The sequence below is a fragment of the Dermochelys coriacea genome, chromosome 2 (genome assembly GCF_009764565.3).
Source record: "Dermochelys coriacea isolate rDerCor1 chromosome 2, rDerCor1.pri.v4, whole genome shotgun sequence".
NCBI lineage: Eukaryota > Metazoa > Chordata > Testudines > Dermochelyidae > Dermochelys > Dermochelys coriacea.
The window spans coordinates 154,094,824-154,107,392 of record NC_050069.1 but is presented as its reverse complement, the minus strand read 5'-3'; the positions used below and the strand labels follow the sequence as shown (position 1 = coordinate 154,107,392).

Genomic DNA, 12,569 nt, shown 5'->3' with positions numbered 1-12,569 from the left:
CCACCTCTGCCCCAACCCCTTGCCCGGAGCCCCTTCCTCTGCGCGCGCGCGCACACACACACACACCCCTCCCACACCCTGCACTCCAACTCCCTGCCCCAGCCCTACATTCATGGCCCTGTATGCAATTTCCCCACCTAGATGTGACCCTCGAGCCAAAAAGTTTGCCCACCCATTTTAGTAAGTTGTTTAGTAAGCAAGCTGTTTCAAGGGATGTCTTCTCTCCCTACCCCCAGATCTTTCCTAAAAATAACTTTAAATCAAATATTTAATATTCACTGCAGCGGGCATTCCCTGATTAGAAAGTTATAACTTGCAATCAATGTATTTCCCTCACTGACTGACATTTTCCCTTTCAAGCACTAGATATTTACTTAAAATATTACTGCTTCCAAACCAGAGCTAAGCAAATGTTCTTCTGGCTAAAAAGTTCTATTTTAAAAGCGACTACAGTAACTCCTTACTTAACGTGGTAGTTATGTTCCTGAAAAATGCAACTTTAAGCAAAACGATGTTAAGCAAATCCAATTCCCCCGTAAGAATTAATGTAAATGCGGGGGGTGGGGGGTTAGGTTCCAGGGAAATTTTTTTTTTTGCCAGAAAAAAAGACTCTACACACACACACACACACACACACACACACACACACACACAGAGTACAAGTTTTAAATAAACAATTTAATACTGTACACAAAGATGATTGTTGTGAAGTTGGTTGAGGTGGTTGAGTTAGAGGATGGGATATTTCCCAGGGAATGCCTTACTGCTAAATGATGACCTAGCAATTGGCCCTCAAGGGTTAACTCACACTCTACAAGGCAGCACAAATGGAGGGAGGGGAGACAGCATGGCAGACAGAGACACACACCCTGCGTGAGGGAGAGAGAGATGCGCAGTTCCCCTTTCAGTACGCAGACAGCACTCTTAAGTACAGTAACTCCCCACTTAAAGTCGTCCTGGTTAACACTGCTTCCTTGTTACATTGCTGATCAATTAGGGAACATGCTCGTTTAAAGTTGCACAATGCTCCCTTATGTCCTCTTGGCAGCCGCCTGCTTTGTCCACTGCTTGCAGGAAGAGCAGCCCCTTGGAGCCAGCTGGTGGGGGCTTGGAACCAGGGTGGCCCGGCAGCCTCCCTATCAGCCCCCCTTAAGTTCCCTGTGCAGCAGCTGCCCAGCAGGCTATTAATTGCAGGGCAGTTCAGGTGTCCCTCCCCCCAACTGCCATGTGCTGCTCCTGCCCGCCTCTTGCTTGCTGGGGGGGGGGAGGGGGAGAGACAGAGAAGGAGGAGAGGGAGGCTAATGTCAGGGTGTCCCTCTCCCCCGGCTTACCCCATCTCCACAGAGCAGGGTGGGACACACGACAGGGCTCAGGACCGAGGGAACTTCCTGGTAGCAGCTGCTGCGGTCTCAGCTTGCTGATTAACTTAACAAGGTACTTGCTGTACATTTTTCAGAGTAGCAGCCGTGTTAGTCTGTATTCGCAAAAAAGAAAAGGAGGACTTGTGGCACCTTAGAGACTAACACATTTATTAGAGCATAAGCTTTCGGGAGCTACAGCTCACTTCATCGGATGCATTTGGTGGAAAAAAAAGAAGTTTTTTTTTGATGAAAAATTTTTTTCAATGAAGTGAGCTGTAGCTCACGAAAGCTTATGCTCTAATAAATGTGTTAGTCTCTAAGGTGCCACAAGTCCGCCTTTTCTTTTTACTGTGCATTGCATACAGTAGTAAAGTTTAGTACGAAGACCGAACAACTACAGCATTGGCAGTTCTCACTCCTGTCCACATTATTTGCATGCAACTTTTCAAACTAATGTTGTTGTACAAAATAAATCTATTCTAAGTTTTCGAAGTCATCGAAGTTACCGATTTTCTCGAAAGATATTTATTTTCACATACAGTGGACCTATGCAAACAGTGCATAAAAAGCCCCTCAGATTCACTTCAGACCCAGCAATCCCGAAGTCTGCAAAGCCAAAAGTTGGTTTCAACGCGCAGGTAGCACTGTACGCGATGAGCACTTCGACTTCATGCACCTTTTAAAAACGTAGCTGCCAAGTCCCATCGTGGATGGGACGAGCACACCCACTTGGGCAACGTTAAAGGTCACAGCACGCGAGCACTTACTACAGAGCCCGGTGCTTGCCGCCCGGGGTAATTCCACGGAAGCGAGGCCAGGCCGCGGCAGCATTACCAGCAGCGCGTTTGCTCAGCGTGCTCAGCTCCCACGGTTGGACGCCGGAACACAAACCCCGCAGCTGGCTGAAAGGGTCCCTGTTCCCGAAGCCACCGCACTCACTGCTCCGCCATATACGTAGCTGCATGAAGTCCCCGCTTCCGCGGCCCGGCAGGTCGCGCACGGGGCAGATGCAGCGTAAATGAACGCTGCCGGGGGAGCTCCCCGCGCTGCCTGACTTTGTACTTTACGTTGACAACTTCGCGGCTCCAGCCCGCCAGGACTGAACCTCCGTGGGCGACGCCACCCCGCCCGCCCGCCCGCCCGCCGGGCACAAGCTCCGGTTCGGAAGGGGCACGGGAGACCCCCCCCCCGCCCGCCTCCCTTCGCGGCGGGGGGCAGGCGGCGCCCAGCCCGCGCACGCAGAGGGGGAGCTCGGCGGGCTCCGCCGGATCGTGCCACGGGCGAGCGGGGAAGTTGCGGACCCAGGGCGCGGCGGCAAAGCAGCGCGGGGATGCTGCCCGGGCGGGCCGGCCCCGCTTCCCCTTGAGCCCGAGCCGGGGGCACCGCAGTCCCCTCCCGCCCGGGCACCCGAGCCGCTCGCACAAACTTCTCCGGGCCGCGGCGGGAACCCGCCCGGCCCCCGCCACACGCGGCTGCCGCGACCCCCGGCGCCGAGCCGCGATTTCTACCTGCGACACCAGCGGGACCAGCGTCTGCTCCACCGAGCGCGTGCGGATCTCCAGCGCCGCCTCCGCGCCCAGCCCCGCGGCCGAGGAGGAGACGCCGCCGCCGCCGCCGCCGCACGGGGACGTGGCCATGGCGGGAGCCGCAGCCGGACCGGCCCCGCGGCGCCTCTCCCGGCCCGCAGCGCGCTCGCCTCCCGCCGCCACCGCCGGAGCCCCGCCCCCCCCCGGCCGAGGGGGAGGGGGGGGGCGGGTAGGAGCCACGCGGGCTGCGCATATCGCCCCCCAGCGGGGCCGGGCCGGAGCCGGATCGTAAACACCTGCCCGCGGCCCGGGACGCAGCCCCCCCCCCCCCCCGCGAGCGGCAAGTCCCCGCGGCCTGTCGGGCTCTCCCGCGCCCCCCCCCCCCGGCGATAGCTGCCTCCAGCCCAGGCGCGCCGCGGCTGCCGGGGCCTCCGCACGTTTGCCGCCCCCGGCCCCGCGGCCGCCCCCGCTCCTAGCGCGGCCCTAGCCCGAGAACAGGACGCGCCGGCCGTCCCCTCTACGTGCTGCACCCGTGCCAGCCTGGCTCTTCTCCGCCCTAGCTGCCCCCCCTCAGCACGTTTCCCCCCTGCCTTGAACTTCTCCGCGCAGGGCGGGAGCTCCCCTTCAGCGCCGCGGGGCCCTTCTCCTCCTCCGCAGCCAGCCCGGCCCATCTCCCCCCAGCCACAAAGCTGGCTGCCCAGGAAGCAGGGAGGCGGCTGGAGGTCGAGCGTTGCTGCCCCCTCCACCCCTTAGGAGCCTCTCTGCCTCCTCGTTTTACAGAGAGGGGCGAGTGAACCCCTGGGGCTCCCGCCGCTGCTGCGGGAATTGATGGTTTCTGATCGTTGACCCGCCTTCTAGCTGCAGCTGGCAACTTTCCGTTGCGGGGCAGGGAAGAATTCTGGCCGTCAACCAAAAAGCCAGAGGGGCGGGTGAGGTGGGAGCCAGAGACCTAGCCCCAAAGCCAGTTCCCTCATGAAGGCGAGTGGGGCTGGGCTTCCTGTGTTTTATCCTGCTTCACAACCCCCCTGGAAAAACCAAGGGCCACGTGGAGCTGGTTTAATGTCTTGCAGGGAGAAACCCCCCCACGTTCTGTCATTACAGCAGCACGGCCTTGAAGTGCTAAGGCCCCCCCCTGCCATTCCAGGGATTCCTGCAACTAGAGTGGAAATCTGTCAACTTCATGAAAAAACTCGCACAGATACAGACAGACATAAATCTCTCCTCTGTTTTTTCCACCAAATGCATCCGATGAAGTGAGCTGTAGCTCACGAAAGCTTATGCTCAAATAAATGTGTTAGTCTCTAAGGTGCCACAAGTACTCCTTTTCTTTTTGCGAATACAGACTAACACGGCTGCTACTCTGAAACCTGCCTCTACGTCAGTGGTTCTTAAGCCCTAGGCCAATCAGGACAGAACAGTGGCCCGTGCGACAGTCCTCCGGGCAATACAGGTAGTATTGGATGCAGCCCACATAATGCATTCCAGGCCCCAGCTGCAGCCCACACTGGTAAATAGGTTGAGAACCCCTCCTCTACCTAGAACATATGTTGTTGATTTGGAAATCAACAATTTGAGGAAATGTCCTATACAGGTGTCCTCTATTGGTGGCAGAATAGACCAGCTGCATTGTTGGTTTGACTCACCTCCTCACATTGCCTTATGAGCTACTGAAACTATCATAGAAACGATATTCGAACCAAAAAAACATCACTTGCTCACCCCATAGGGCTGTTTGTTTTCCAGGATTTCTTGGTGTTCTATCATCTCTGCTTTCATAGGTAAAGGTTTTGCATTGTCATTGGCCTTTAAAAACCATTTGTAAGTTGTTTGATTTCAGTGTCATTTATACAATACTGAAAGTTATTTTACCGCTAAGATAAAAGGGAGTCAAGATTTAGTTGGCCTTCTTAGATTTTTTTTTTTTTTAATAAAAAAAGAGAAAATTGCTCGAGCTACAGGTATAACCCTAGATAAAGCCATGACCCTATTCTTATTAACTCAGGAAATTGGATTCCAGCCCCATCCAATATTGGATCTTCCAAAATGACATCCATTGTACAACAAAGTGTTACAAGGAAGATATTTGCTTGTCCAGAAGACAGACATATCTAATAGCACAAGTTTAAATGAGGTATACCTTCTTAAATTAAAAGTCAATCATGTTTTATGCAACTAGCTCTAAATACTGCTGAGAATTCTATTTTTCTGTTAATCCTAGACTTTGCCCCAAAAAGCTTAGCTGGTCTTCTTTGTTACTTGTCAGTACGGTCCCTAGAATAGCGAGATTCTGGTGCTTGAATGCATTTTCTAGGCACTACCATAATATAAACCCCATGAAATCTACACAATGCACCCACACCCCATGTAGACTTGTCTAGCCTTACCAAAGCGTATGTTAGTTTTAGCTGCTGCTGCACCATTTCTTCAGTGTTGAAAGACTGAGGCTCAACCTTTTCTAAGTTGGATGTAGTTTCCGCATCAGACATAGGATAAATAAAATGTTCAGCTCTGAGATGAGACAATAGAAATAGTACAGCATAATGTCCATTTTCAGTAAAAACCATCTCCTGGAAAAAAAAAAAAAGCTCTTTGTGACCCATTTTTAGATATGCCACACACACTTTAAGTGTATGTACAATAGTAATTGTCAATATGTATTTAAAGTAGCTTCCCTTTCTCAACAAATTATATACGCTAGTGGAGGCATTACTTTGATGCAGCAAAGTTTAAATCTAACCAATCTGCAGAAAAGGCAGGATACTTGGGGAAAGGAACTTTGGAGGGTGTTCAAATATAGTATGGTAAGAGGGTTCCCAAGGAGTTGGGGGATGGAAGTGTGTGAACTAAGCAGCAACAACAACAACAAAAAACAAACCACACACACCATGCATCCCTACTGAAGATTAAAATCCCTAAAAAGTGAAGATTAGATATTTGTAAGCACTTTTATCCTCAAATATGTAAACACTTGAATTCTCTGCCTCAGTAGATATTGGCAGAATTCTCCTCACAGATTTTCAGGAAGCAAAAATTACTATTCTTCAGGCTGGGAATACATAAATACTAGAACACACACAGCATGCTATGCCTCACAGCTATCCAAACACCACCCACATCTCTGTGGAAACAATGAGTGTTAAAATATGCATGAAAGGAAAGAAACAGATGGTCAGAAAGGAAGAGGTGCTAGGGAGCAGCAGCTTTACATGACATCCTCCTCCAGTACTTGCTCTTAATGTACAGAGCAAATTGTTAAGAGTTAACGATGCTCATTACATTAACTCCCGATCTACAACTTCCCCTCAGAAGAAAGAGCAGGTCAGCTACAGACTAGGAGCACTGCCACAGAGCTAGGAGAGATGGCAGTCACCTTATAAGGCTTTCCTGAGATCCATTAAGTCAGGTCTGAGTTTCCTTCAGCTCCACTAAAGTTATAAAATGCGTTCCTGTCCCTTCCTCACCAGAACACCAGTCCAGTGTTGCAAGGGGAAAGAATGAGAGATGAAGGCACAGAAACCAAAGAAATATACAAGTAATTTTCCCCTTAATCAAAAGAGATGAATTTGGGTTTTTGATACCAAGCATTGGTGAGGCTGGTTACAAGGTATTCAATCCTTACTCACTGTGATGGGGTCCCTGTGATGCAACCTGGACTGAGACCACTGAGCCTTCCAAACCTACCAACTTGGGCTGCCTCTCACACTGTGAAACTGATGTCAAGCTACAATCATCTGACAAGCACTGCCATCCACAAGCCTCTGCTACTTACACAGCCATCCACAGGCAGACACACACACCCAACTGAGTTACATGAATGATCTCCTAGCCACATCAATAGAGAGGCTCCAGCCAATTCCCCTCAACTTCCCAGTTTTGCACCCCAGAACTGTACTGTCTTGCACTGGTCAAAAGCCTAGCCAGTGTAAGCTCATTACCTAGTTCACTATTCCATAGGAAAGTGGACATGCACCAGCCTTTGTAACCTGAGATGAGATTCTCTTAACACTTCAACCAAAAAACCTCACACTGTTTTAGGTGAAATATAAGAACAGATTAACTACATAAAGATAGATTTTAAGTGATTATAAGTAGCCATACAGATCAAAGTTGGCTACTTAAGAAATAAAAATAAATTCACAGTCTAAATTTTACTAACTACGTGTACTAGGAAGAGAGCCTGAAACATAAGCCCTTGTAACAGGGGCCTGGTATGAGACAGGACCTGCTCACAGCATTTGGCAAGAACAGGACTGATATTGCAGAAATACACATTCCTAAGAAGTGCTAGTTAGAAAGTACTCACACAAATACATCCCGATATCAAGTGGTACCAAATGTCCCACTATCAAGGATGGTACAAAGACATTCCCCAAGGTTAACAGGAACACACAGACCCCTCCTAAAAGATAAGGTCAGGATAACGTAATAAAGATGTTTTGATCGAACCAACATGTATGAGGTGATGGGTGATAACTAGCCATGTCAGAGGGGCAGTACTAACTTGTTTGTATCATGGTATAAACATCTCTTAGAGGGAGCATTTTTGTCTAGCCTAGGGAGGAACAGAAAGTCCCACTGTTCACTGAGCTGGTCCATTGTTGCAGGCATATATGTATTAGTGGTCCAGTAGAGTCTGCAGAATACTAGTCCCATGCTTAGTCAACAATAAACCTGGCTGGGTGCTTTTGCCCAGGTGTGGCAAGTTGTATGGGCCCATGGTGCCCATACTCCAGGTATATTTAGAGCACGGGAGCCCAGCTCCACCAATGCTTGGGGTTGGGTTTCTCTTCCGGCCCTGCCTGCTGCCCCCGTGCACCTTCCTCTCCCCCCAAGAGTCTCCAGCCCCACCTGCTGCCCCTGGGCAATTTAAAGAGGTCTGGGGGCCCCACTGCCACCACCAACAGCACAGGGGGGCTAAAGTGGCTTCCTGCCTGCCCTCCCTCAGAGCATGAGCCACTCCCGGAAGTGGATAGCACATCCCTGTGGCCCCTGAGGTGGGGGGTGTCTCTGCGTACTGCCTCCACCCCGAGCACCAACTCGGCCATTGGAACTGCATCCAATGGGAGCTGCAGAGGTGGGGCTTGTGGGCAGCAGTGCATGGAGACCCCCACCCCTAAGAGCCACTGCCAGAGGGGTGTGCGGGTCGCTTTCGGGAGCCACCCAAGGTCAGCGCCACAACCCTCACCCCCTCCCGTACCCCTGCCCCAGCCCAGAACCCGGACCCGAACTCCCTCCCAGGGCCCGTCCCCCCATCCTGCATTGCAGCCCCCTGCCCCAGCCCAGAGCCTGCAGCCCACACCCAAACTCCCTCCCAGAGCCTGACCCCTCCTGCACCCAAACTTCCTCCCAGGGCCCATCCCCATACCCTAACCCCCTGGTCCAGCCCAGAGCCCACATCCAGCACCCAAACTCTCCCCCAGAGCCTTAGGCAGGAGTATATATGTGGGGGAGGGGGGCGGCCACGTGCGGGAGTTGGACCCGTTCTGGGCACCACCAAAAATTATACAAACCTGCCGCCGCTGCTGCTTTTGTCCCTTAATGGATCTTGTGGTCATTGGGCAGTTTGCTCGAGGTCTGCTGTCCCAGCTGTCTGCGCAGGGCTGACGCGGCACACAGAGGGAACACACACACAGCCAAACATCTAGCCACACTAAGCAGGATTTGAAGCAAGCAGTCTCTCACCCTGATGAACTGTAACCTGCTTGTACCGTCTCTCACTACACAGGCTGGGACTACCTTCCAGCCTGGTACCAAACTTCCACAGTTCAAAGTCTTGGTCTTCCAGACATGCTTCTAGATGTTGAGATGGAGAGGCCCAGTGATGATGTCACTCTCCCTCTTTTATTCTTTCTTCCAGCTGCTAGAAAGATCCTTGATGTGACATGGGGATCAAATAGTCTCCATTGGTCAAGCGGTTTCCATTTTGTTTGTGCCTTCTATAAGGAGTCTCTGGGATAATGGATTTTTTCCTTGATGGGCCATCAATGCTGTCTGGCCCTCCTTTACTGTAACTGAAAGGCTGGGCATTCCCAACCCCATAACACATTTCAGTAAAACATAGCAATGATTCATAACTTCACATACAATTCAACAAGATATTAATGTTCAGCAGATGAAGACTTTTAAAATGATACCTCACAAGGTATACTTTGTACCAACTGTACCATAATTATGTGACAGTGGTGAATATGGGAATTCCAGGCTGCTACTTTGAAGTGAGGAGTGCTACACTCACATACACAGGTTTGAACTGATCAATGTTGAGATTAGACAGGACAACATTCTCCCCAAAAACATATTGGGAAGGACTGTGAGGTAAAGGATGTACAAATTCACTTTTCTGTGGAGTACTAAACAGGAATGATTTGTTAGGATTAGATGGCCATATTCCTCAGGATTTGTCCCTATGATTGCAAGAGAGGGATGATGTTAGTGGATTTTTGTCCTTCATGTTTCTGTTGTGCTCAGTTTTAGAAATGGAAAAGAAAAATAAGTTAAATTGTTGGCGTGAAAGAGCACTTTTAAAACTCATTTTGGATCAAGGTTGGGAAGCATACTACCTGCTGAGTTGTTGCAGGAAAGTTCTTCTCAACCTCAATTTGCACAGAGAAACCCACATTATAGCCAGCTATTCTTTTTTAATGCTTTCATTTTTCCCGTTCCTGGAAGAGCACCAGCAGCAAGTTTGGCTAAGGCAGATACTCTGTAGTTCTCCTGAATCCCTCCCTAATCTAGACCAACCAGGGAAGCCCCAGGCTCCATGTCTGGGCCATATCTTGGGCGAGAAGGTGACACAATTGAAAATGCCATTAAGCTCCAAGCTAACATATTTGAAATTGTCTTGAAAAGTTTTACAAATGTGTTAGTCTTTCAATTATGTTAAACCAACTCAATTGAACACACACAAATGAAGACCCTCACATCTTTTGCTATCAAGTCATACTGCTGGAGGGATTAATCTAAAATGAGCAACATAGAGGTCTAAAGCATCCTGGCAGCCCATATGAAGGACTCCAGCAAGTGATAGCCCATATAGAATGCTGCTCACTTTTATCAATCCACCAAGCAAGGAGGCTGCCCAATTGCCAGGACAGTTTCTAGGTAGCTGGTGAAGTTTAGCTCCACTAGCACTTAATTAGCAGCAGCCCCTCATTGAGAGGTATTGAGATTTAGGGTGACAAGAATCAGGACTCATGGATTGTTTTCTTGACCTCAGTGGAGGAATTTAGATAGCAGGTTTTTTGGGCGGGGGAGGAGGAATACAGATCTTCAAAGTACTATGAGAATGCAAGCATGATCCCTCCCCTACAAGAGTCCCTCATCAGCATGCCACCTCCAGTTCCCCATCCTCAGATGTTCCTCAAGACAATGTCTTCCCACACAAAGAGACACCTACAGCTGTCCTCCTCTGGGGCAGTACTCTTGCCCCAGTTCTCTCTCAGCTTCAGAGGTGAAAGAAGCTGCTGCTAAGCACAGGGCTCAGCCAGCTCTTCTCTAGAGCGGGTTCAGCACCCCATCCGCATGCCTCAGCTTCCCTGCACCACCCACAGAGCCTGTTGTGGGGCCAGGCAGGGAAGGAGCCAAGATGGCACCACAGAGCACTCTCTTGTCTGCCCAACAGAGGAACAGAATGGCCTCTTCTCCAGGAGGCAGCAACTGCCTCCTCCCTGCCCAGCTGATCAGTAGGGAAAGCAAAGGGCGTGCAGAGTGCTACTGCACTAAGCAGCCTCAGACTACACTCTCTCTCTGCGACCGCTCTTTCTTCCAGATGAGGATAGAGGATTGGTTGGAGGAGCGAAGAGCAGGAAGGAGACACACACTGATGATCTCCCTCATGTGAAAGCTGCGGGAATCTCCCCACATCCACCTAACACAAAAAAAAAAAAAAAAAAAAAAAAAAAAAAAAAAAAAAAAAAAACACACTTGTGGCTGACTGCCACCAATTTACTACAAGATCTTTTTCCTCCGGGAGGACTTCATATTTGAACAACAGAAAGCCAGTTATCAAAATCTAACACCTGTTCCTCCACAAACCACACTTTCTTACTGATACTCAGATTCAGAGAGCAGCCCTCTCTACCACTCTCTTCTCCTGCTTCAGGAGCATCTATGCAAGCCTCCATTGTAATCAAGTTCTCATCCTTGTAGCGAGGTTGAAGACTCACTGGTGCAGCACCTCCTGCTTGTCATCTGGGAATTAGCTCTTTTCCAGCTTACAGAGCACCCTCTGCAGGCTGGTGTCTCACCTTCCACTGGCCCCATGTCCTTCCCAGACCCCAGTGCCCCTTTCCCTTGGGGTTCTGCCCAAGCAGTACCCACACTCTGGGTCTCCCCTCTCAGGGGAACCTCCAACCCTCTAAACCCCCTTGCTTCAGTGGCTACTGCCGGTCATCATCCAGCCGTTTTCCCTGGGGCAGACTGCAGTTTGTAATGGCCACTCATCACTGGCAAGGGGGTAGGACCTGTTGCCCCTCTGCAGCCCCAGTACCATTTTAGGCCTTTACCAAGGCCTGCAGCTTGGAGGTTTACCAGGCTGGAGCTCCACGGCTCCCTTTGCCCTTCCCCAGCACTGCTCCACTAAAGGTTCCTCACTCTCAGGCAATTAGCCCTTCCCACTCTAGGGCTAGAGTGAGACTCCCCCAGCTTCTGGCCCATAGCCCTCTTATCAGGCCCAGCTGGGCCCTAACTGAGCTGGCCATAGCTGTAGTCAGGTACATAGTCAGCTTCCCCCAGCTGTTCTTAATCCCTTTTCCCAGCCACAGCCCTCTCCAGGGCTGCTTTTACTATTGGCTCCCCTAGGCAGCCCTCTCCCAGGGCTGTTTTAACCCCTTCAGGGCTGGAGCAGGGTGAGCATTCCACTACAATCCTGTAAGACTTTCTTATTATGATAGGGTGAGGATTTATTATTAGAGGAAGAGCTGGCAGCAATGCTGACCGCTAAGGTTGTCTAATACTTTCTAAGACCATGTTTTTAGTTGTTGGTAACTTTGATTAACACTAATCATTTGGGCTGAAGTTTCCCTGTCCAGGTCTCTGATTCAGGCTGATGTTGGGGGGGGGGGGGGAAGGGCAGGTGGGCAGGGGAGGAGCAGGGAAGGGGAGAAGTTTCAGCAGAAATAGTTCTGCTATTTCCTAAAACAAGGCTATAGAAAAATACAGTGCTTTGCCAATGTTAAATAATTTTTACAAATGTTTTGTTCAGAAGTTCTAGTGCTTCCATGCTTTGGATCAAGAACTTGACATTTTGTGGTGATGGTGGTGGTGGGACTGGGAAACACTTTCCTTGTGAAAATCCACTCAAAATTGGCTGAGTTATAGACTTCTGAAAATTTTTACTCATGCTGAGTAGAGTGTTCTTAGAAGCTGATGTCCAAAATCTCAAAACATTCAATCAAGCTCTGCCTTGGGGCTGAGCAAGACTTTTTATGCAATTACTCTTTCCCTTATCTGGAGGCCACAGAACTGAGAGCAGTAAGTCTGTCTGTCCTGTCCTCTCAGTGCTCCTTAGCAGGCAGTATGCTCTGGTGGCATGGAGAAAAAGGAGGAAGCAGATGTATTTGAATGCAGAGGGATCCAAACAGATAACCTATTGTGGGTACTTGAATGGGCAGGCCTAGGGCTGTCCAGAACTAAAGGTCCATCCCTTCAATCAAAAGGGAGGGACTACTGAACCTAGGACACA

At 50.2% G+C, this 12,569-nt stretch overlaps 1 protein-coding gene across 7 annotated transcripts in view; it reads right to left on the bottom strand.

The window, feature by feature from the left end:
- The window catches only part of CTNNAL1 (catenin alpha like 1), a 148,118-nt gene extending 144,963 nt beyond the window's left edge, over positions 1 to 3,155 (bottom strand). For 6 of the 7 annotated variants that reach the window (XM_038389740.2, XM_043508509.1, XM_043508510.1 and 3 more), the window contains exon 1: positions 2,870 to 3,084. In XM_038389740.2, the coding sequence (XP_038245668.1) occupies positions 2,870 to 2,998 (129 nt within the window). In that variant the 5' untranslated portion in view covers positions 2,999 to 3,084. Of the gene's footprint in view, positions 1 to 2,869 lie in introns of all 7 variants that reach the window. The other variant, XM_043508508.1, reaches the window with a different exon arrangement.
- Between the last annotated feature and the right edge of the window lie 9,414 nt (positions 3,156 to 12,569).